Source organism: Hemiscyllium ocellatum, chromosome 19, assembly GCF_020745735.1.
Source record: "Hemiscyllium ocellatum isolate sHemOce1 chromosome 19, sHemOce1.pat.X.cur, whole genome shotgun sequence".
NCBI classification, from domain to species: Eukaryota; Metazoa; Chordata; class Chondrichthyes; order Orectolobiformes; family Hemiscylliidae; genus Hemiscyllium; species Hemiscyllium ocellatum.
This window is the reverse complement of record NC_083419.1, coordinates 70192816-70217082: the sequence shown is the minus strand read 5'-3', so window position 1 is coordinate 70217082 and position 24267 is coordinate 70192816. Positions and strand designations below refer to the sequence as shown.

General features: G+C 42.4%; 1 protein-coding gene across 3 annotated transcripts in view; it reads left to right on the top strand.

Moving 5' to 3' along the window:
• The window catches only part of ccdc77 (coiled-coil domain containing 77), a 73428-nt gene extending 56762 nt beyond the window's left edge, over positions 1–16666 (top strand). For all 3 annotated transcript variants that reach the window (XM_060839542.1, XM_060839541.1, XM_060839540.1), the window contains exons 10-11: positions 12666–12818; positions 15638–16666. In XM_060839542.1, the coding sequence (XP_060695525.1) occupies positions 12666–12818; positions 15638–15784 (300 nt within the window). In that variant the 3' untranslated portion in view covers positions 15785–16666. The remainder of the gene's footprint in view (positions 1–12665; positions 12819–15637) is intronic.
• The last annotated feature ends 7601 nt before the right edge of the window (positions 16667–24267 follow it).

Below are 24267 nucleotides of genomic sequence, written 5' to 3'. Positions count from 1 at the left end.
AACTTACTGAGCGACAGGGCAGGTTGGAGGGGCAGAATAGATTTTCCGCTTCTCTTATATTCTAATGCTATCTGATTTCTAACTGTAGCTATTTAGGAATGTACACCATTTCACCATAATGTTTTAAAATTGTTTTCTACAATGAAGGGATCTGAAGTACTTAATGTTGCTTTTATGTTCAGTGATTTATTTTATTTTCCAAGTTATTTCAGCTATGAAAATGCAGAGCTGCATATGTACAGTACATCTGTATAATTTGTTTTTTGAGCAACAAATGACATCAGTATGTCACAGCCATTTTTCTTGGAATCCCTACAGTCTGGAAACAGGCCATTTGGCCCAACAAGTCCACACCGACCCTCTGAAGAGTAACCTATCCAGACCCATTCCCCAACTGTATCGATCTACATTTTACCCGCATGCACCTAACCTACCCATCCTTGAAAATTATGGGCAATTTAGCATGGCCAGGTCACCTAACCTGCACATCTTTGGAATGTGGGAGGAAACCAGAACACCAGAGGAAACCCACGCAGTCACAGGGATAATGTGCAAACTTGACACAGTCAGTCACCCAAGGCTAGAATTGAATCCGGGTACCTGGCGCTGTGAGGCAGCTGTGCTAACCATTGACTCACTGTATCCCTGCCGCACCCCCCCCCCGCCCGCCCGCCCTCCTCCATTTCTCAGTATGGAGACCTTATCATATAATTGCTGAAGTGTATTTACAACTGCAGTTCATTGAATGTGTTACCTATACTCATTTCTATAAACAACACTGAAGAAGGATCACGTGCCATAACCAGCCTTTCAGCTTTAATAACTTAGTTCCATTTGTTTTATTTCTCTCTCCAGTCCAGTTTCAATTAGAATCATAGAAACCCTGCAGTGTAGAAACAGACCATTTGCCTCACTGAGTCCACTTTGACCCTGCGAAGACTATCCCACCCTGTACCTGTAATTCTGCATTTCCCATGACTAATCCACCTTGCCTGCACATTTCTGGATACTGTGGATAGCTTAGCATGGCCACTCCACCTAATCTGCGTATCTTTGGACGATGGGATGAAACTGGAGCATCCAGAAGAAACCCATGTAGAAAAGGGGAGAACGTGCAAACTCCACACACAGTTACCAGTGAGTGGCATCAAACTCCACACACAGTTACCAGTGAGTGGCATCAAACTCTTTTGCTGTGAGGCAGCAGTACTAACCACTGAGCCACCATGCAGATGTTATTTTAAACTTTTTAGTTTCCCATTTAATTACAGTGCCTGAATAACAATTCCAGACTATTAGTCTCTTCTTTTTCCCGTTTTGCTTTAGAAATCTTTCTTCTTCTATAATTTCCACTTCTGCATTCACTTACTGAGGTTTTCACTCACTAAGGTTTTGTTAACTGCCACTCTCTCGTGCTGCCTTATGTTGATTTGGTACATTTTCCAACTTAATGGTACACAAGCCAAGGTACAGAAGGTTTGGTTTAATCGGTGTTAATCCCCCACCATTGTGAAGATGATTTTAAATTAGAATATGATTAAACTGGAGTACAGTAGTCAAGTCCTTAATAAATTTAGTCATGGAGGTCTACAGCATGAAAGCAGACCCTTTGACCCAACTTGCCCATGCAGCTCAATTTTCACAATTTAAACTAGTCCAATTTGCCTGCGTTTGGTCCATATTCCTCTAAACCTATCCCATCCATGTACCTATCTAAATATTTCTTAAATGATGAAAATGTGCTCGCTTCCACCACTACCTTTGATAGCCTGTTCCAGACTCTTATCATCCTCTATGTGAAAAAGTTTTCCCTCTGGACCCTTTTGTATCTTTTCCCTGTCATCTTAACCCTATGCCCTCTAGTTTTAGATACTCCTACCATGGGGAAAAGCTGTTTGCTACCTACCTTATGATTTTATAAGACTCTACAGGTTCACCTACAAGTCTCTCTGATCTGAGGGAAAATGGTCCCAACCGATCCAACCTCTCCTTGCAACTCAAACCCTCCAGTCAGGGTAAAGGTGTTTTGTTAAAAACAAACCTGCTAATATTCCAGTACCAAAAGATTCATTTTAAGTTTTGAAATATACTTGATGTCTGCAAATGGGTACTATCAGCCGAAACGCCACAGTCATTTAGCTCAACACTATCAGGATGAAGTTGTGTACTTGACTGACACCCAATTGACAATTTTCAACATGTATTCCATTCACCACTGAAGAACAGTGTCACTAGTGTATACTGTGTACAAAATTCAACACAGCTCTTCAAAAAAACATCCAAATCCTCAATTTCTACCACGAAAAACAACAAGAGCAGCAATTGAAATGGAATCTCATTAGTAGCAACCCCTACTGCCACCGTCACCAATAATATGCTGAGTTGCTACTCTTCCATGTTGTACAGCACCTGAAGGAAGGGCTAAGGGTGGCAAAAGTGCAGAATGTACTCTAAGTCATTGGGTCATCAGCTCAAAGCTCTGCAGCTTTGTTACAACAACTCATGAATGGCGGTGGACAATTAGATAACAGTGTTCTGGGGTGTGACTGTTAGGTGCATTAGTCAGGGAGATATGTAGAGTAATGGGGGAATGGGTCAGTGTTGACTTGCTGGGCCAAAGGGCCTGTTTCCACACTAGGGATTCTAATTCTAATTCTTAAAAAAAAGTACTGGAGGAGGAGGCTGCAGAAATACCCCAATCCTCAATGATGATTGAAGGCTGAAACATTCACAACGATCTCCAGTCAGAAGTGCTGAGTAGATGATCCAACTTCGCCTCATCCAGTGTTCCCAAATATCTCTCATACCAATCTTGAGCCAATGTGATTCACTTTAAATGATATCGAGAAATGGCTGGAGGCGCTGGATATTTAAAGTCAATGGGCCCTGACTACATTCAGTAATTGTCTGAAGACTTGGGCTACAGAACCCACTGTGCCCTAGTCAAGCAGTCCCTGTACATGACTGGCTTCTTCAATGACAATGTGGAAAATGGCCCAAGCATAGCTTGTATATGAATACAGAAACAAATCAAAACCTGCACCTTGAATCATCTGTTAAACAATGGAAGCTATCAAAGAACTCACCACTTGACTCCCCAAGGCAAAATCCAAAGTGTGATGGAAGACCCCTAATGTGGCTTGATGAAAGGAGCACAAACACTCAAGAAACTTGATAGCATCCTGGGAAAAGAAATCCACTTATCTGGTCCCACATTCACAAATATTCACTCCCTCCATCACTCCATACATAGGAACATCACCACCTGCAAGATCCCCTCCAAGCCACTCAGTATCTTGACTTGGAGAAATCTTGTTGTTACTTCAGTGTTGCTGAGCCAAAGTTCTGGAGCATCATCCCCAGCAGCACAACTGGTGTTGGAGGAAGTTTGGGGGGTGGGGCGGGGTGTAGAAAGAGGAAAGGCAAGGAATGGAGGGATAAGGCCCATGGGCAGGCAGAAGAGATTAATTTAATTTAGCGCCATGTTTGGCACAATATCGTGGCCCAAAGAATCTGTTCCTGCATTGTATTTTTTAAGCTCTAAGCTTACTTTTTTTCCATTTTTGAACAAAGGCTATAATGAAATCAGGAGCTGAGTGGCCCTTGTGGAACCCAAACTGGGTGTCGCTAAACAGGTGCTGCTTGATAGCACTGCCATCACTTTACTGACAATTGAGAGTAGACAGATGGGGTGGAAATTAGACAGGTTAAATTTTTCCTGCTTTTTGTGGTTTAGGATATACCGTATATACTCATGGATAGGTCAAGTTTTGAAGACATTTTTGGGCTGAAATTAGGGAGTCAACTTGGACACGAGGTATTGTTTTCAATGGGATGAAATTCATGCTTGGCATATGTCAAAAAATGGACAAACCAGAGCCAGATCTCTCTCTAAAATAATAAACAACAAAAGGAAAAAGAATTATGGCCATTATGAAATATTGATCTACAAAGTAACTGTCTCCATTCTGCCTGCTGTAGTAGTACTGTAAAGTGCATGTAGGTCTACACATGTACAAAAGTTAATAGGCATAACAGATGGTCAGGTCGTCTACTGCAGGTATTTGTACAACACATAGAACATTGCAGCACATTACAGACCCTTTAGCCCTTGGTATTGCGCCGACCTGAGAAACCAATCTGATGCCTATCCAGGAGGAGAAAGTGAGGTCTGCAGATGCTGGAGATCAGAGCTGAAAATGTGTTGCTGGAAAAGCGCAGCAGGTCAGGCAGCATCCAAGAAACAGGAGATTCGACGTTTCGGGCATAAGCCGATTCCTGAAGAAGGGCTAATGCCCGAAACGTCGAATCTCCTATTCCTTGGATGCTGCCTGACCTGCTGCGCTTTTCCAGCAACACATTTTCAGCAGTGATGCCCATCCATCCAAAACTATTCCATCTTCTTCAATACGTTTATCCAATGACCATTTAAGTACCCTTAAAGTTGTCTTATATCTATCACCCCTCAATTTAAAGCTATGTCCCCTCATGCTGGCCATCACCATCCGAGGAAAAAGGCTCTCACTGTCCACCCAGTCTAACCCTCTAATTATCTTGTATGTATCAGTTAAGTCACATATCAGTCTTCTGCTCTCTTAACGAAAACAGCCTCAAGTCCCTCAGCCTTTCCTCATAAGACCTTCCCTCCATAACAGGCAACATCCTAGCAAGTCTCTTTTGAATCCTTTCCAAAGCTTCCACATCATTCCTATAATGTGGTGAACAGAATTGCATGTAGTACTCCATATACAGTTGCAACAGAGTTTTGTACAGCTGTAACATGACCTCTTGGCTCCGAAACCCAATCCCCTTACCTATAAAAGCCAATACACCATACACCTTCTTAACAATCCTATCAGCCTGGACAGCAATTTTCGGGATCAATGCACATCGACACAGATCTCTCTGAACAACCACACTACCTGGAATCTTACCATTAGCCCAGTACACTGTATTCCTGTTGCTCCTTCCAAAGTGAATCATTTAACACTTCAAACTCTATTTGCCAACTCTCAGCCCAGCTCTGCAGCTTATCTATGTCCCTCCGTAACCTGCAACATCCTTCAGCACTATCCACAGTTCCACTAACCTTAGTGTTATCCACAAATTTACTAACCCATCCTCCTGTGCCCTCATCTAGGTAGTTTATAAAAATGGTAAACAGCAGTGGACCCAAAACAGATCCTTACAGTGCACCACTAGTGACTGAACTCCAGGATGAACATCTCCCATCAATCACCATCCTCTGTCTTCTTTCACCTAGCCAATTTCTGATCCAAACCACCAAATCACCCTCCATCCCATACGTCTGTATTTTGTGCAATAGCCTACCGTGGGGAACCTTATCAAATGCCTTACTGAAATCCATATACACCACATCTACCGCTTTACCCTCATCCACCTGTTTGGTCACCATCTCAAAGAACTCAGTAAGGTTTGTGAGGCGCTACCTACCTTCACAAAACAGTGCTGACTCTCCCTAATCAATGTATTCCTCACTCTATGATTATAAATCCTATACCTTCAACCTTTTCCAACACTCTACCCACAATTGCACTGGCCTATAATTACCAAGGTTGTCTCTACTCCTCCTCTTCAACAAGGGGAAACATTTGCTGTCCTCCAGTCACAATTCATGAAATAAAAACAGAGGAGCAGTAAAAACAACAAAAAAGTTTGATAGTATTTTATTTTAAGAAACCACATGAAACTGTTAACAATGTATGATAAACACGAGTCATAGAGATGTACAGCATGGAAACAGACCCTTCGGTCCAATCCGCCCATGCTGACCAGATATCTCAACCCAATCTAGTCCCACCTGCCAGCACCTGGCCTATATCCCTCCAAACCCTTCTTATTCATATACCCAAACAAATGCCTTTTAAATGTTGCAATTGCATCAGCCTCCACCGCTTCCTCTGGCAGCTCATTCCATACACGTACCACCCTCTGCGTGAAAAAGTTGCCCCTTAGGTCTCTTTTATATCTTTCCCCTCTCACCCTAAACTTATGCCCTCTAATTCTGGACTCCCTGACCCTAGGGAAAAGACTTTGCCTATTTAACCTATCCATGCCCCTCATAATTTTGTAAACATCTATAAGGTCACTCCTCAGCCTCCGACACTCCAGAGAAAACAACCCCAGCCTGTTCAGCCTCTCCCTATAACTCAAATCCTCCAGCCCTGGCAACATCCTTGTAAATCTTTTCTGAACCCTCTCAAGTTTCACAACATCTTTCCAATAGGAAGGAGACAATTACACGCAATATTCCAACAGTGGTCTAACAATGTCCTGTACACCCGCAACATGACCTCCCAACTCCTGTACTCAATACTCTGACCAATAAAGGAAAGCATTCGAAATGCCGCCTTCACTATCCTATCTACCTGTGACTCCACTTTCAAGGAGCTGTGAACCTGCATTTCCAAACCTACCAGCCTTTCCTGTCATCCTGAAAGGAATATACTTTCTCTGGATTCTCGTTATCTCATTTCTGAAGGCTTCCCATTTTCCAGCTGTCCCTTTATCTGCGAACATCTGCCTCCAATCAGCTTTCGAAAGTTCTTGCCTAATACCATCAAAATTGGCCTTTCTCCAATTTAGAACTTCAACATTTAGATCTGGTCTATCCTTTTCCATCACTATTTTAAAACTTCATCAAAAAACTGATATTCACAGCAAAATACTCTTCTCTCCCTACACCACAAATATTATAGAATAGTTGCTTAAAACAAACTGGTACATGCAGAAGTCCATTACAATACTTCAAATTCACTGTTGCACCGCTGAATAATTCATTCCAGTCGTCTGGAGCAAGCACATCATTGTATGGATCATCTTTATCTGAACTCTGAAGGGGAACATTATTTGATTTGTCATCACTTCCATCTGACCGTAAATTGTCATCCTCCGAACCATATAAAGCATTAGAAATTCCACGTTTTTTTTTAAGGCTTTCACAATAATTTCAGTTTTCATCTCCTTCCAGGACTCAACAATCCACTTACATACAGTTGCAAGTAATGGAGCACATATGTGAAGCTTTTTCTCCCCCCTTCTTGCATCCAAGATCCCATTTCTTCTGTGGAGAAAGTGAGGACTGCAGATGCTGGAGATCAGAGCTGAAAATGTGTTGCTGAAAAAGCGCAGCAGATCAGGCAGCATCCAAAGAACAGGAGAATCGATGCTTCGGGCTGAAGGGCTCATGCCCGAAACGTCGATTTTCCTGCTCTTTGGATGCTGCCTGACCTACTGCGCTTTTCCAGTAACACATTTTCAACCCATTTCTTCTGTACTGTCTTTAAAAGGTTTATAGATGCTAACATCCAGTGGCTGCACCATGCCCATAAAGCCTCCAGGAATCATTGCAATGTCAGTATTGTTAGCTTTAATTTCTGTGCTAACCAGGTGTTCCGTTTTTCTTTTTTTTTCATCCAAAGATGTGCAGGTTAGGTGGATTGGCTGTGCTAAATTGTCCTGTGTTGGGAGCATTAGTCAGAGGGAAATGGCCTGGGTGGGTTACTCTTTGGAGGGTTGGTGTGGACTGGTTGGGCTGAAGGCCTGTTTCCGCACTGAAGGGAATCTAATCTAAATCTAATCTAAGCACTTCCCTCTGTGTGATCTGAACATATCCCTAACCAGCAAGGTTTTTTCCTTTCTTAGTCCATCTGGTCGTATATTCCAGATCTTCCGAAGCCAAGTCTTGCAGCCACCTTAATCACTCCACCCTTTTTCATGGACAAGGACAACAAAGTCTTTAGGAAATTTCTGTTTGGGCAGAGTTTTGCACTTAAAAATCACCATAGGCTTTAACTTTGTTCCATCTGCCATGCAACCAACATTGAATCGACTCCTTTCTGGCCAGTAGTCTTAACTAAAACAGTTTTTGCTCCAATCTTGTTCACAGTTCTGTTCCCTGGCATATCAGAGTTCATTAGGGTTTTGTCGATGTTGCTGATGCATGAGAACCTCTACCCGTTTTTCTTTTGGCTTCTGATTTCAAAGCATTGGAACTCTATTGTCATTAAGTTCTGCTGGTAGATGTTGAGCAATCTTGGTTTTCTGTTTTAACACTAAATCGTACCTTTTCATAAACCTACTGCACCATCCAGCACTGGCTTTGAAATCACTGATTCCATCATTTTTTGCTTCATTTTTGGCAAGTATCCTTCTACATTGTCGAGTCACTGTGCTTCCATTCTGACAACACTGAATTACCCAGTCAGCAATCTTTTCTTCTAGTTGTTCAACTTTGCTTAGTTGGCATACTTCTGTTTTGGCAAAGACTTTAACTTGGTGGTTTTGTTGTTGTTCTTCTCTGCAACTTCAATAATGTTTAGTTTGAACTGTGCTGTATACTTGTTTCTTTGCGGTGCCATTTTGTCAGAAAAATGTGGGAGAGTTTTACAAAAGTTCAGAACACCTATGTGACACCTATTTCTGAGAAATTGAGGCAACAGTGGGAAGGCAAGGTTGAGGGCTGCCACAAGATACTGTAGATACCAGTATTTGCATGCACAGGTCAAATATATGTAAATATTACATAATTTTATATACACTATATGTACAGTATACATACAGTTATCAACAGTTTAATTATTTGAAAATTGTGTTGCGCAAATATATACTGTTGCGTATAACATGTGATGACGCAGTTATTGAATCAAAAATGTGTGTTTGAATCAACAATGTGCAAATCATGCCCTTTACGGCTGCATATATGGTCAGGAAGAGACCCTTGAAAAACTAGAGTCAACTTAAAAAGGTATATGAAAATACCAGAATTTTTGGCCAAGAACAAGCCTATACACAAGGTTGATCTGTACACAAGTATATGCAGTAGCTGTGCAATTTTCCACATTGTCAGATAGTTGCCAATCTTGCAGCTTTAATGGAACAGCTTGGCTAGGGGCACAGCAGGTTCTGGAGCACAAAGTTTTCAGTAACTGTTGCCAGAATGTTGTCAGAGACCATAGCCTTTACAGTATCCAGCGTCTCCAGCCATTTTTTGATATCACATGGAACAAATCTAATTGGCATCCAGCATGTGGAGGACCTAAAGCCATCAGACCATAACAAAAAGGAGCAGAATTAGGTCATTTGGATGATCAAGACTGTTCCACTATTTAATCATGCTGACATGCTTCTCAACTCCATTGTGCTGCCATCTCCCCAAAACATTGATTTCCCCTATTAATCAAGAAACTAACTCTCTCTGTCCTAACAACATTCAGTGACTTGGTCTCCACAACCTTCTGTAGAAATGAGTTCCACATCTTGACCACCTTCTGGCTGAAGAAATGCCCCCTCACCTCAGTTCTAAAGGGTTGTCCTTTCACTGTAAGGCTGTTCCCTGAGGTCCTAGTTTCTCCTATTTGTGGAGGCATCTTCTCCATGTCCGTTCGATCCAGGCCTCTCAGTATTACATACGTTGCAATCAGATCCCCACCACATCCTTCTGAACTCCATTGAGTGCAGACCCAGTGTCCTCAACCGCCCCTCACATGACAAACCTTTTATCCTTGGGATCATTCTTGTAAACCTTCTTTTGACCCAAGGCCAACACATCCTTTCTTAGATGCAGGGACAAAACCGTCCACAATATTCCAAACGCAGTCTGTGAATAGTCTTATACAGCCTCAGAAGTACATTTCTGCTCCTGTTTTCTAGCCGCCTTCAAATGAATGCTTACATTTCATTTGCCTCCTTCACTAACAACCTTAAGAAAAGGCTGAACAATGACTCCTAAGTCTTTTTATGCTTTAGATTTCTGAAGCCTTTTTTCCATTTAGAAAATAGTATGGAATTATATTTTTCCTACCAAATTGCATAACCTCACACTTTGCTGCATTGTATTTCATCTGTGACTTCTTTGCCCACTCTCCTCACCTGTTCATGTCCTTCTACAACTTCCCCACCTCCTTATGTCATCTGCATACTTAGCAACAATGCCCTTAGTTGTACTAACCATATCTTTAATGTATGACATGATTAGTTGTGGTCTCAACACTGACCCCTGTAAGCCTGTAAAAGACCCCTTTATCCTCTTTGCCTTCTGCCAGTCAGCCAATCCTCAGTTTATGCGAGTACCTTGCCTTGACCACCATTGACTGTTATTTCGTAGCCTCCTGTGCAGCACCTTGTCAAAGGCCTTCTGGAAATCCAAGTGGATCACATCCACTGGCTCCCTTTGTGTGACCTGCCCATTGTGCCTTCAAAGATTTGTAACAAGTTTGTCAGCACGACAAAGCTATGCTGATTCAGCTCTACTTTACTATGCACTTCCATGCACTCCCCATTCTCACACTTGATAGTGAACTGTATAATCTTATCAATGACCAAAATCAGGCCAACAGGTTTACATATTCCTGTCTTATGCCTCCCTCCTTTTTTAAACAGGTGGTGTTATATTGGCAAAAAGAAAGAGCATTTCTCAGTCCTTTATCCAGTGAATGGCAATTGAGTGAAGTAGGACTAGTTCACGTGACACCTCCTGGCTACCTCCACAGGACAAGCCAATCTTCAGCGAGCTAGCTTGGCCTACCCATAACTCAGTCCCCTCCCACACCGTTTTCACAAAGTCTGGCAAGTGTTCTGTCTCCAGGTGCTTCCCAATACTTTCTACATGATTATCATTTGCTGCACTGATTTTTGCACATTCTGCTGTAAGTTTTTGCCAATTAGAATGAATTGGTGTATTCTGGTTCACAATTCTTCCACTGTGAACACTCACTATGTTGAGCACCTTCATCAAATCTCCATTCAACTTTCCATTCTTGAAGGAAAACAGCCCCACCTTCTCCAATCTATCCACATAACTGAAGTCTTCCATCCCTAAAAACTGTTTTTGTGGATCCTTTTTGCACTCCTTCCCATGGTTTGACTTTTTTTTCTAAAGAGTTGGACATCAAGGCTAAACCAGCATATTTTGTGCAATATTAATAACTGTGATCAACATCTTTGGGATGGTCAAATCAAATATGCGACAAAGTGAGCTTGGGTGACAGTATTTACAATATAATGAACTTTTTGAAGCTGGAATTTTCTTTTTTAAAATTGCTAACCCACCCCTGATGAAGTGACTGTCATTGCTTTCCTTGAGATGTTCAAATAATTCAAAAGTTGCACTTTTGAACCTAAAATGAACCATGGAACTTCTATCTGCTGTGAAACAAAAAAGTTGACCAAAATAAGGCCAAATAAGTGACAGATCTGAAGTCACAGCTGATACAAGTCCTTTTGATGAAAACTGCAAATGTCAATGCAATTTGAATGAACTCTAGAATCCTCTGTTAATTAAGAGCCTCTGGAGGAGGCTAAGATGGATCATCCACTTGGCACTTCTGGCTGACAATTGTTTGAATCTCAGCCATCACTGAAGACAGATATTTGTGGAACCAACTCCTCCAGTGAGTTGTTTAATTGTCCACCACCATTCACGATTGAATGTGGCAGGACTGCAGAGTCATAGAGTTAGACTGCATGGAAGCAGACCCTTTGGTCCAAGTCACCTGCACTGACCACATATCCTAACTTGATCTAGTCCCATTTGCCAGCATTTGGCCTATGTCCCTTTAAACCCTTCCTATTAGGTTAGATTCCCTACAGTGTGGAAATAGGCCATTCTGAAGAATAACCCATCCAGACCCATTCCCTACATTTATCCCTAACTAATGCACCTACCGCTAAGGGCAATTTAGCATGGGCAGTTCACCTAAACTGCATATCTTTGGATTGTGGGAGGAAACCCAGAGGAAACCAACGTAGACACAGAGAGAATGTGTAAACTCCACACAGACAGTCGCCCAAGGCCGGAACTGAACCCAGGTCCCCGGTGCTGTGAGGCAGCAGTGCTAACCACTGAGCCACCATGTCACCCTCAAAGGCATCTGGATTGGTATATTCTTATCAATATTCTTTTAATTATACCTGCCTCTACTACCCGCTCTGGTGCCCCTCAAGTCCATTTTAAATCTTGCCCCTCTTATCTTAAAACTGCACTCTTTTAGCTTTGGACTCCCCTATCCTGGAAAAAAGAAGTTGGCTATTCATCCTATCCATGTCCCACATGACCTTATAAACCTCTATAAAACTCAGCCTCCAACGTTTCAGGGGAAAACAGTCCCAACCTATTCAAACTCTTCCTATAGCTCAACCCTCCAATCCATTAAATCTAACCTGTTGGTTGTGGAAATATTTGGCTTTCTATAATTCTGTTATCATTCTAAAATACTTGCAGGCTTCGGCAGATCTTGGATCTTGTTAGACCTTGTTTCCTGATGAAGGGCTTATGCCCGAAATGCCGATTCTCCTGCTCCTTGGACATTGCCTGGCCTGCTATGTTTTTTCCAACACCACATTCTCAACTCTTGTTAGATCTTGTCAACTTCTTTCCATATTCCTTACCTCTAAATGTATAACACTTTTTATCTCTTTTAAATTGCAATAGCTTACACTATTCACTCTATTATTATACTTATGCCATGTTAAAACAGTTGACATCATGCATTCCTATGTTAACATATCCAGGGAGGTCTACTGTGATTAGTTGTCTTTTATTACAAGAGAAGCAAGGAATCAAAACGTTCAACCGTTTCCAGGTTTTCTGGCTTAGTATGTGAGGGTCTGAAATTAATTCTGAAAGTGTTTTGCTTTGACCTTAGGAGCGTTCTGATAAAACAGTGAAGCGTCTTCAACTAATGACACAACGATATGAGGCCCTAGAGAAGCGACGAGGGATGGAAGTGGAAGGTTTTAAAAATGACATCAAACTGCTGCGACAGCGGCTGAAGGATGTGGAGAGGCAGCTGTTCAAGGTGAGCTGAAGCATTAACAACCCCCTTGATTACTTTGTATCCTTCCATTTTGACTCAAGATCCAACTTGATCATGATTTGCTCTGAAGTCACTGCCCATTTCACTGCTTTTAATATTACTCAGTGGATTTACCCATTTGGTCACCAGGTGATTTTGTTGGATAAAACACAATACTCATTTCAGGTGCTCAGACAAACCATGAGTCAGTAGTAATCCAGTCAGGGACTGGTGAATAGCAAGGTGCAAGATTCAAGAAGCATTCTGTCCGCAAGTTAGAGTGTGTGAGGGTACTGCAAGTAAGGGTGTTTTGGGGTAGAGGGCATGGTGTGCAGATTGGGTATGGGGGAGTGGTGGGAGATAGGATATCACTGGGCAGTGTATAGGTGGGGAAGAGGGAGCAGTGTTTTGTGACCCTTTTACTGTTCTTTGTATTTGTCAGGACTAATGTAATTGCAATTTAGTATACTTTTTTTTTCTTTTATACTGTATTATGGCAAGTCCAGTCCTTAAGATTTTTCCCAAGTTTGAAATAAAGTACCTTCTAAATGTAGACCTACAATTCTCAGTTTCAAGCTAAGTTTCAAGGTTTGCAGAGCTCATCACATTCCTGTTTTCGCTGAACACACTGAATTTGCATTTTGCAGACAGAGGATCATGAGGCTGGGTTTTGCTGTTCAGGCAGTGCCTGTATGGAATTGCGTAACAACAAACAAGAGTTCGCTTTATGTTCTTAAAAAAAAATTGCAATTCCCAAATCGCATGTAATAAATGCGCATTTTGGTGAACTACCTGTATCAAATATTTTATGTCCATATATGTTATTGATATCTTCTGATTTATGTCATTAGGGTGCATGAAGAGACTCCAAACTATCTATAGGTGGTTTACTATATGATTTAGCACTGTGTATTGATGGAATATAAGAGATTCAGCTGTGCATCACTGGGTTACACCAAGGGGTTCTGATTTGTGTTCAGATGAGGATCAGTGTCATTTTGATAAAATATTGGCTTGAGGACAGCAAACAGTGCAACAAGGTAAATGGTTACTTTTCAGACTGGAGAAGGGTAGACAGTGGAGTTTCAGAGTGTCAGTGCTGACACTGCTACATTTTTAAGATACATGAAAGACTTAGACTAAGGAGTAAAATTTCAAAATTTGCCAAGGATGCCATAGCAAACAGTGAAGGTATAAACAGACAAGTGGAAAATGGAATTTAATGGAGACAGGTATGAAGTGATGGCTTTTAGTGGATCAGGAAGAGGCAAGGTCATACAGATTACCTGGAAGTCAATGTGCTTAAATCTTTGAAGGTGGCATGACATATTGAGAAAGTAGTTAGCAAATCATAGGGAATCATGAGCTACACAAATAGAAGCATTTAGTACAAAAACAGAGAATGTACTCTAATTTTTTATAAAGCTTTAGTAAGGCCAATTTTGTTCACCACACTTTAGGAAGGATGCAACAGTCCTTGAGAGAATGCAGAGTACGTTGACGGCAATGTATCCAGTGATGATGGATTTTAGCTCCAGGGGTAGATTAGAAAAGCTAGGGATTTTCTCCTTGGAGCAAAGGGAATTGAGGAGAGATTAAACAGAAACATACAAGATTATGATAAGTGTAAATAAAATAAACAGAGGCTGTTCCCATAATTTTTTGTTTATTTCATTCAGGACTTTGTTACTATATATTGCCCAGCTCTAGTTGTCATTGAGAAGGTGGTGAGTTGCGTTCTCAAATCACTGCAGCCTTTTTGGTTTAGGGCACTCAATGCTGTAGGGAGGGAGTTCCAGGATTTTGATTGAGTGACAGTGAGGAAACAGCAATCTGTTTCCAACTTAGGTTGATGAGTGGATGGAGGAGAACTTGCAGCTGATAATGTTCTGGTGAATCTGCTGCCATTGTCCTTCTAGATGGTGAAAGTCATGAGTTTGGAAGATGCTTTCTAATCAGTCTTGGTGAATTTCCAGTGTGTGCTTTGTTTGATCAGTCAACATTAGCAGTGTTTGATTAAGTCAATGTTAAAGGTAGGGAATGGATACCAATCAAGTGGTTTGTTTTGGCATGGATGGTTTCAAACTTCTAGAATGTTGTTGCAACTATGCTTGTCCAGGAAAATGGGGAGTATTCCATCACTCTCCTGCCTTATGCCTTGAAGATGATGGAGCGAAGAGGTGAGTTACTGAATGCAAGACTCCTAGTCTCTGACCTCTTCTTCAGCCACTGCTTTTTTTTTGGTGAGTCCAGTTCTGTACCTAGTCACATAGTCCCCAAGATGTTGATTAAAGGGGATTCGGTGATGGTAATGTCATTGAATGTCAAGGGGCACAGAATTGAGGTTTTCAACTGTGACAAGAAGTACTGCAAGTTAGAACTGATGTACCCTCTTGAACAGGGACATGATTCTTATATACTGCTCAAATAGTTTCAAATATCAAAGCCTAAAAGTTAACTTTTACTGCATGATGAAGGGAAACTAAAGCTACAGAAAATAGATTGAGAAAAGCAAAGATTTGATTATCATCCAGGAATAGAGTCATAGAGAATGAATTAAATTTTCTGCTATCTCAATACTGGTTACTTGTATGTCTTTGCCAATCATACGAAACTTCTCCCTCAACTGAGAAGTAGAAAAGCTGATTTTTGTTCTTCCCCTGTTATTTCCAAGCTTCTGTAACTTTGATAATCTAACTCTCTCTCATTTCAGTGTGCATTTCTTATTCAGATGATTGATCCACGCTCTCCTCGACTCAGCATCATTGCTTTCTTTTCAGCTGAAGTATAGTTTATATTATATTTTTGCCTTCTCTCTGCAGGTAACACTTGGAATTGGGCCTGACCAGGATCTTGCTATCCTTCATGAGGTGCGTCGAACAGTCAGTCAGTCAAGGCAGATCCAAGGAGAGCTCAAGAATCTGAAGGCGAAGATTTATGGCTTAGAAAATCAGTTGCGATTTGGCTAACATTTTCTCATCGAGGGTTCACCACATTTGTTTAAATGTGGGGTCTGGCTGTGTCAGTAGCATTAACACAGCAGTAAAGTGATCCACCATAGGGTATGATTTATTTATCACCAAATAACATAATGTGGTTTTGCCAGGGTTGCTGCGAGGCAGACAGAGGATGCCATGTTCTACTTTGTTTCTTCAGAGTGAAGGATGGCTCACATTGAATGGTTAGTCAAGCTTGTTAAACTTCACTCAGTTTCTTTTTATTTCTTTTTTTTTGTCAATTCCTGTAAGAGTAGTGGGGATGGAAGCAATTTTTCAGGAATTTAATGAAGATACTTTGGTTTTCCCTGAACTATAAGTCTCTACAGGTCTAAAACAAAGGTCTGGCAGCATTTGGAGAGAGAAAGCAAGAGAGAGAAAAATCAATGTTAGCACTTCAAGTTCAATATGACATTCTGCAGGTTCTGGCCTGAAAATGGTAATTGTTTCCCTCCTTCCACAGATGCTGCCAGACTAGTTGAGACTTTCCAGCACCACTGTTTTTATTTCTGATTGCCATTATATGTAATATTTTGCATTTTTTGGAAGCACTCTTGCGCATTCAAAAGTGATGCTTGGTGTGATGATCTGTTTCAGCTTTTGTGTTTGTTAATTTGAATTTCTTTGATTTGCTTGATGGTTTTACAAGTTTAGTTTCAAGGCAGCTGACCTTAACACAATGTGGTACAGAGGCTTCAGACTCCTGGTGTATCAGCATCCTGTTCACATTGGATTGGAGCAGCCAGCTGTCTGTGCGTTGGGTTGGGGCGGCCAGCTGTCTGTGCGTGGGGTTGGGGCGGGCAGCTGTCTGTGCGTGGGGTTGGAGCGGGCAGCTGTCTGTGCGTGGGGTTGGAGCGGGCAGCTGTCTGTGCGTGGGGTTGGAGCGGGCAGCTGTCTGTGTGGAGGGTTGGGGTGGCCAGCTGTCTGTGCGTGGGGTTGGGGCGGGCAGCTGTCTGTGCGTGGGGTTGGGGCGGCCAGCTGTCTGTGCGTGGGGTTGCGGCGGGCAGCTGTCTGTGTGGAGGGTTGGCGCAGGCCTCCAGTTTCTATGACGACTAGTATGAGTTACCAGTTCCAGAATACTGAATATAGTTCAGTCGCTAACATGTTCCCGTTCTGATGAAGTAGTTCAGTCCAGATTGGAAATTGAGGTTATTCTTCAATATGTGTGACTTAACATCACACTGGAGTAAATGCATTCATCCACTGAATGAGAACGGTAATTGTCCATTGAACAAAAAGTATCACTTAAGAACCATTCAATTGTCAGGGCAGCATCTGTTTTGTAACAGAACTTGCTGATTGATTGGTGCGCAAACCTTCCATATTATGTTAGGAGCCGCACAAAGAAAGGGCTATCTCTGCATTGGAGTTTAAACAGGAGCACAGGCTTATAAGGCCTCAAGTGGCACTCTGAAGCATAGTCCAGAATGAAATACTATTCTGTGCCTATCAAATCTCCATATCAGTAAATTTTGAAGGATGATATTTTCTGATAAAGCGCACATGCTGGAAATTTCCATTTATTTGTGCAGGAAATTAACGGTGCTAATTTAATTGAAAGCCATTTTAGTATACAGAGGAACCTCGATCATGCAGCATTCGATTAACCAAATTTTGGATTATCTGAACAAGATCGCAAGGTCCCAATGCTTGGCTAACCATATTATCCAGCATTCGATTATCAGACATTCGATTAACTGAATAAAATATTCCCCACCAGTGTCCTTTGGATAATCGAGGGTCCTCTGTATATGATGATGGAAGCCACAGTTCACCTCAGAATTGTGTTGTCAGAATTTAATTGATTTCAGTTGAAATGTATGTAATAGACTGGATGCAGCTTTGTGATTGTGTTTGTAAATTTGAGGGAGCTGAATATCTATTTGGCAAGTGAAGCCGATTTGGGGGTAAAGTTTGGTGCATGCTCCAGAGTATGGACTTGACACAATGCCTTTCTTATCCCATATTACTGCTATGTTGTGAATTATGTGAACTTATGGTGTGATGGCATGGTCATTGTGGCCTAATTGTTGCTACTTCTCTCAGGACAAAGGTTTGTTGTTTGAGCTTATAGCCCTGGCTGATATTGCATTATTGAAGTTGTCCGCAAAAATGAGACCTTGAGTATGATCCCAATGTTTTTGTTCCGGTGGATGCAAAAAACTCCAGTGACACTACTCAAAAATAAATAGTCCTCCTGCTTTGGAAGTAAAAACCAACACACCAGCAATTGAAAAATTCATTCTTCGTTTTATTGCTATTTTCACAAATCTTTGGGTGCAAGTTCTATTTTCCAAGTTAATTTCAAAAGTAATTCATTTTGTGTTTTCTTTGGTTCATTGAAAGATACTGTATATAAATGTAACTTCATTCTTTATTTTAATATATAGTTTTAGAGTTTCAAATAAAGATTTTTTAAAGCTTATTTGTGATTTTAAAACTCATTTCAGGATTTTACATCTTACACTCAAGTCCCTATATCTTATTATATTTAATGCTTTTGTTATCTCAAAAATAAACTCACGACATTTCAGTTTGATTAGAATTGCAAGCCTGACACCCTTCAGCCTCTTTTGATACATTAAGGCCTTTAAAGTCTGCATTGGTCAACTGATCATCTACCTGAAACTTGTAGTGAATGAGGGAGCCATTCAGGACACATTCTAATTGCTGCCTAACCAAAGCCTTGCACATGCCTGTATACTTGATATTATATATCTTATTGGCTTAGAATTAGAAGCTAATGCACCAAATGCAGAGTAATTAATTCGTTCACTGGAAACAACAGATGCTAGAGATCATAGCCAGTCACGCAGCATCCGTGGAGGGAGAGCAAGCTAACATTTTGAGTCTAGTTGACTCGTTGTCAGAGCTGAAGTGAAGTGTGGAGGACACAGTATTTATGCTGTAGTTTTGTGGTGGTGGGGTTGGGGAGGGGAGATGCAGGTGGGTAAAGAGTACTGTTGGAAAAAACGATGTTGATAGTTCAAATGAAGTGATTGGAATGTGAGAATAGCAGAACAATGGTGTGTCTAACTTGAAAGGACAGATGGTCCCATTCGGATGGGGGAGGAGGAGAGAGGACGTTACAACAGAATGTAACAAATTAAAAGAAAGAGAGGAAATGGGAGTTGGTTCACAATTTGAAGGTGTGGAACTCAAGTTCAGAAGACTGTAAATGAGTTGTTGTTCCTCCAGTGAATCACAGTGCAAACTGGAGCATTGCAGCATGCCAAAGCAGGCATGTTGGCGTATGAGCAGGACACAGTGTTAAAATGACCAGCTAGGAAGGTCATGATTATGCTTTCAGACAGACTAAAGGTGTTTCTCAAAGTGATCATCCAGTCTGCGTTGGGTTTCTCAAACGTAGTGTAGGCCACACTGGGTGCAGTGAACACATTCCACAAGATTGAAGGTGGTACAGGTGAAATGCTTCACCTGAAAAGACTGTTTAGGCCCATGGATGGTGAGCAGGGAGGAGGTGAAGGGGCGGGTGTTGCACCTTCTGCGGTTACATGGGAAGGTGCTGTGGGAAGCGGGGTTGGTTTTGTTGAATGTGGAATGGATTTGGGTGTCCTGGAGGGAACGATCCCTGTGAAAGGCAGGTGGGGTGAGTAAGTGGTGGCATTGTGCTGGAATTGTCTGAAATCATGTTGAATGATCCTTTGAATGCGGAGGCAGGTGGGATGAAAAGTGAGGCCAAGAGGAACCTGCTCATGCTGTTGTGGGTGATTGGAACGGGACCAGGGCAGAAGCACAGGTGAAAGATCAGCCCTGTCAACCACAGTAGGTGGGAAACCACGGTCATGGAAGAAGCAAGCCATGTGAGCAGCACTGTTTTGGAAAGTGGCATCATCTGAACAGATGTGATGAAGGATATGGAAGAATGGGATGAAATCCTTGCAGGACGTGGGGTGTGGCGAGCTGTAGTGAAGGTAGCTATGGGAGTGGGTGGCTTTGTAGTGGATGGCAGTAGACAATTTATTTCCTGAAATGGAGACAGATCAAGGAAAATTGGAAATGGACGATGCGAAAATTATATTCGGGTGGAGGCAAAAGGTTCTGGCGTGGACACGAAACAGCAGCAAAGCAGTTATGGATATAGTGAAAAAACAAAGTTGTGGGAGGGGACCACTGTAAGACTGGAACATGGATCGTTCCACGTACCCCATAAAGAGGCAGGTATAAGTAGGACCCATGCCATTCCTTTGACTTGGCAGAGGTGAGATGAATTCAAGGAGAAATTGTTCAGTGAGAACAAGTTCAGCCAGGCAGAGCTCTGATGGTGAATGGAGAACTTTCAGACTTGGTTGAGGAAGAAGCTGAGAGCTCTCAGACCATCCTGATGGGGAATAGAGGGATTGGGCATCCATGGCCAACAGGAGGCAGTTCAGGCCAGGGAACTGGGAATTGTCAATGTGGTAGAGGGCATCAGAGGAATCACGGATTTAGGTGAGCAGGGTCTGGGCAAGTGGCAAGAGGAAGGAGTCAAGGTAGGAGGAAATTAGATCAGTGGGGCAGGAACAGGCCAATACAATGGGCCTACCGAGGCAGTCTGCTTTGTGGATTTTCAGAAAGAGGTAGAAATGGGCTGTCCGGGCTTGGGAGACAACCCAGTTGGAGTTAGGGTTGTTCCTGAGAGACTGAAGTGTGGCAATTTTGGAAGGGGACGGGGTAGAGGAGCAGCGAAATTGATGTCACATCAGCAGTTTTCAATGAAGAGATCGAGGGTAGGTAAGAGACCAGGGGAAGAGGCCCAAGTGGAGGATGAATACTAGAGGTAGGGGAAGGGATCAGTTGAACGTGGTGGGGTTGACGGGGGGTGTTGGTAGTGGTTGTCATCCTGCACAGACCTGGAGGTAGCAGAAAAACAGTTCAACATAATGACAAGCCAAAAATTCATTAAGGTGAAGGTATGAAGCTGAGTCCTTTGCTGAGGTTAGTACGTTAAGTCTCAGCGGGAAAATTCAGCAGGGGTGCTGAACGTGAAGCAAGGGTTGGGTTGGGGAGAGTGACTTCAGGGGATCAGAAAGTGATGGCACCTGAGGACTAGAAAGGGGTGGGTGCTAAGGAAAGGTCATTTATTAATTCATTCACTTGCCTTAATATTCACATGCTAGTCGTAACCCAAACCTACCTGGATATTAGAACTGTCTCTGTTAAAACATAGGATGTCAGACATGAACTCATTCACCCATCACATCTAGATGTGCACTATAGTCTTTGATCTCATTCTAATTCTTGTTTGCAGGTTATGAGACAATAAGAACATCTAGCTACTTTGGTGTGTGGAGCTTAAGTATAGAGGTGCTGTTGAAGCTTTTTGTCAGAAAAGCTTTTCACAAGCAAAATTCCAAATTTTGAAAGGAAAACAATTTACACTGCATAAGAAACAGGCTGCTGATTGGTTGGCAAGAGACTTCTTGCCAAAATGTTTCCACAGGGAATGCAGGAGAAAGATTAGCCCAAAACTTTTGTTTGAAGTCAAAATGATCGATAAATCCCAATCAGCATGCTGTCAGTCTTCTCGCCACAGTTGATCTAACCTGGATTTCGTTCTGGGGCATAATCTTGGTGTTTATCATCAAACCAAGGTACATGAACATTGAACATTACAACGCAGTACAGGCCCTTCGGCCCTCAATGTTGCGCCAACCAGTGGAACCAATCTGAATTGGTTCAGATTGGTTCCACATTCCATTTTCGTCCGTATGTTTATACAATAAACAGTTAAATGCCCTTAAAGTTGGCGAGTATACTATGCAGGCAGTGGGTTCCATGTCCCTACTACTTTCTGAGTAAAGAAACTACCTCTGACATCTGTCCTATATCTTTCACTTCTCAATTTAAAGCTATGTTCCCTCATGCCATCACCATCCAAGGAAAAAGACTTTCACTGTCCACCCTGTCTAACCCTCTGATTATCTTGAATGTCTCAATTAAGTCACCTCTCAACCTTCTCTCTGACGAAAACAGCCTCAAGTTCCTCAGCCTTTCCTCATAAGACCTTCCCTCCATACCAAGCAACATCCTAGTTAAATCTCCTTCTGATCCCTTTCCAAAGCTTCCACATCCTTTCTATAATGCAGTGATCAGAACTGTACACAATACTCCCAAGCCACATCAGAGTTTTGTACAGCTGCAGCATGACTTCGTGGCTCCGAAACTCAATCCCTCTACCAATAAAAACTAACACACCGTATATCGTCTTAACCCTATTGACCTAATTGGCAACTTTCAGGGATCAATGTACATGGACACCGAGATCTCTCTGCTTATCTACACCACCAAGAATCTTAGCATTAGCCCAGCACTCTTTATTCCTGTTGCTCCTTCCAAAATGAATCTCTCATTTCTGCATTAAACTCCATTTGCCACCTCTCAGCCCAGCTCTGCAGCTTATCTATGACCTTCTGTAACCTGCAACATTTTTCAGCACTACCCACAACTCCACCAACCTTAGTCTCATCTGCAAATTTACTAACCCATTCTTCTACATCCTCATCCAGGTCATTAATAAAAATAACAAACAGCAATGCACCCAAAACAGATCCTTGTAGTCCACCACTAGTAACTAAATTCCAGGATGAACATCTCCCATCAACTACCATCCTCTCTCTTCTTTCATCTAGCCAATTTCTGATCCAAACTGCTAAATCTCCCTCAATCCCATTCCTCCGTATCTTGTGCAGTAGCCTACAAGGGGAACCTTATCAAACACCTCACTGAAATCCATATGTACCACATCAACATCTGTTTGGTCACTGTCTCAAAGAACTCAATGAAGGTTTATGAGGCACGACCTACTCTTCACAAACCATTCAGAAATGAGGTTTCAAGGTCACAAGAGTTAACTGGCAAACAGGAAGATGGTTTGAAATGTGACTACATCAACGGCAGCAGCATTCAGATTAAGGTGGGTGAACTTGCAGCATGGATTAGTACCTGGAACTTAGATGTTGTGGCCATTTTGGAGACATTGATAAAGGAACAGGAATGGCTATTGCAGGTTCCAGTTGACTATCCCTAATCAACTTATTCCTTTCTAGGTGATCATAAATCCTAACTCTTATCCGTTTACAATACTTTACCCACAACCGAAGTAAGGCTCACTGGTCTATAGTTCCCAGAGTTGCCTCTATTTTGGTGCTGAAGCTGGATGAGTTTCAGATCATTTGGGAGGCGGAGGGGATTATTTTAAGAGGAGTTACACAGAGGTAGTCACACCTCAGGCACATGAAAACGGCTGAATGGGTTACAGTCAGGGGACGGAATGGGAACTGGCGGACAGTGCAGGGATTCCTTGTGGCCGTTCCCCTCAATAACAGTATATCATTTTGGATACTGTTTGGGGTTTGACTGACCTGAGGTAAGCCATGGGATACAGGTCTCTGGCACAGTGTCTGTCACTGTTGCTCAGGAGGGAAGGGGCAAGAGGAGCAGAGCATTAGTCATTGGGGAACTCTATAGGTTTAGTTTTGGATTTACATTAGATTAGATTCCTCACAGTGTGGAAACAGGCCCTTCGGCCCAACAAGTCCACACTGACCCTCCAAAGAGTAACCCATCCAGACCCATTTTCCTTTGACTAAGGCACCTAACGCTTTGGGCAATTTAGCATAGCCAATTTACCTGACCTGCACATCATTAGAGGAAACCTATGCAGACACGGGGAGAATGTGCAAACTCCACATAGTCACCCAATGCTGGAATCGAACCTGGGACCCTGGTGCTGTGAGGCAACAGTGCTAACCACTGAGCCACCGAGCAGCCCCAGGGACAGATAGGAGGTTCTGTGGGAACAAGGGAGACTCGGGGTTGGTTTGTTGGCCCCCAGGTGCCAGGGTTCGTGATGTCTCTGATCGTGGTATTTGGGATCCTTGAGGGGGAGCAGCCCCAAGTCGTTGTTCACATCGGCACCAAGGACATAGTTAGGAAAAGGGATGGGGATTTAAGGCAGAAATTCAGGGAGCTGGGTGGAAGCTTTGTGCTAGAACAAACAGTCATAACCTCTGTTTGTTGCCTGTGCCATGTGCTAGCGAGGCAAGGAATAGGGAGAGAGAGGAGTTGAACACGTGGCTACAGAGATGGTGCAGGAGGGAGAGTTTTGGATTCCTGGATAATTAGGGCTCAGTCTGTGGTAGGTCGAACCTCTATAAACAAGATGGTCTACACCTGAACCAGCTAGTACCAATATCCTCAGGGGGTGGGGGGAATTTGCTAATGCTCTTTGGGAGGGTTTAAATTAATGCAGCAGGGGAATGGGAACATAAATTGTAGTTCCAGTATCCAGGGGTTTGAGAGTAGTGAGGTCAGAAATGAGGTTTCAAGGTCTCAAGAGTTCATCGGCAAACAGGAAGGTGGTTTGAAGTGTGTTTACTTCAACGCCAGGAGCATTCAGAATAAGGGAGCTTGCAGTATGGGTTGGTACCTGAGACTTCGATGTTGTGGCCATT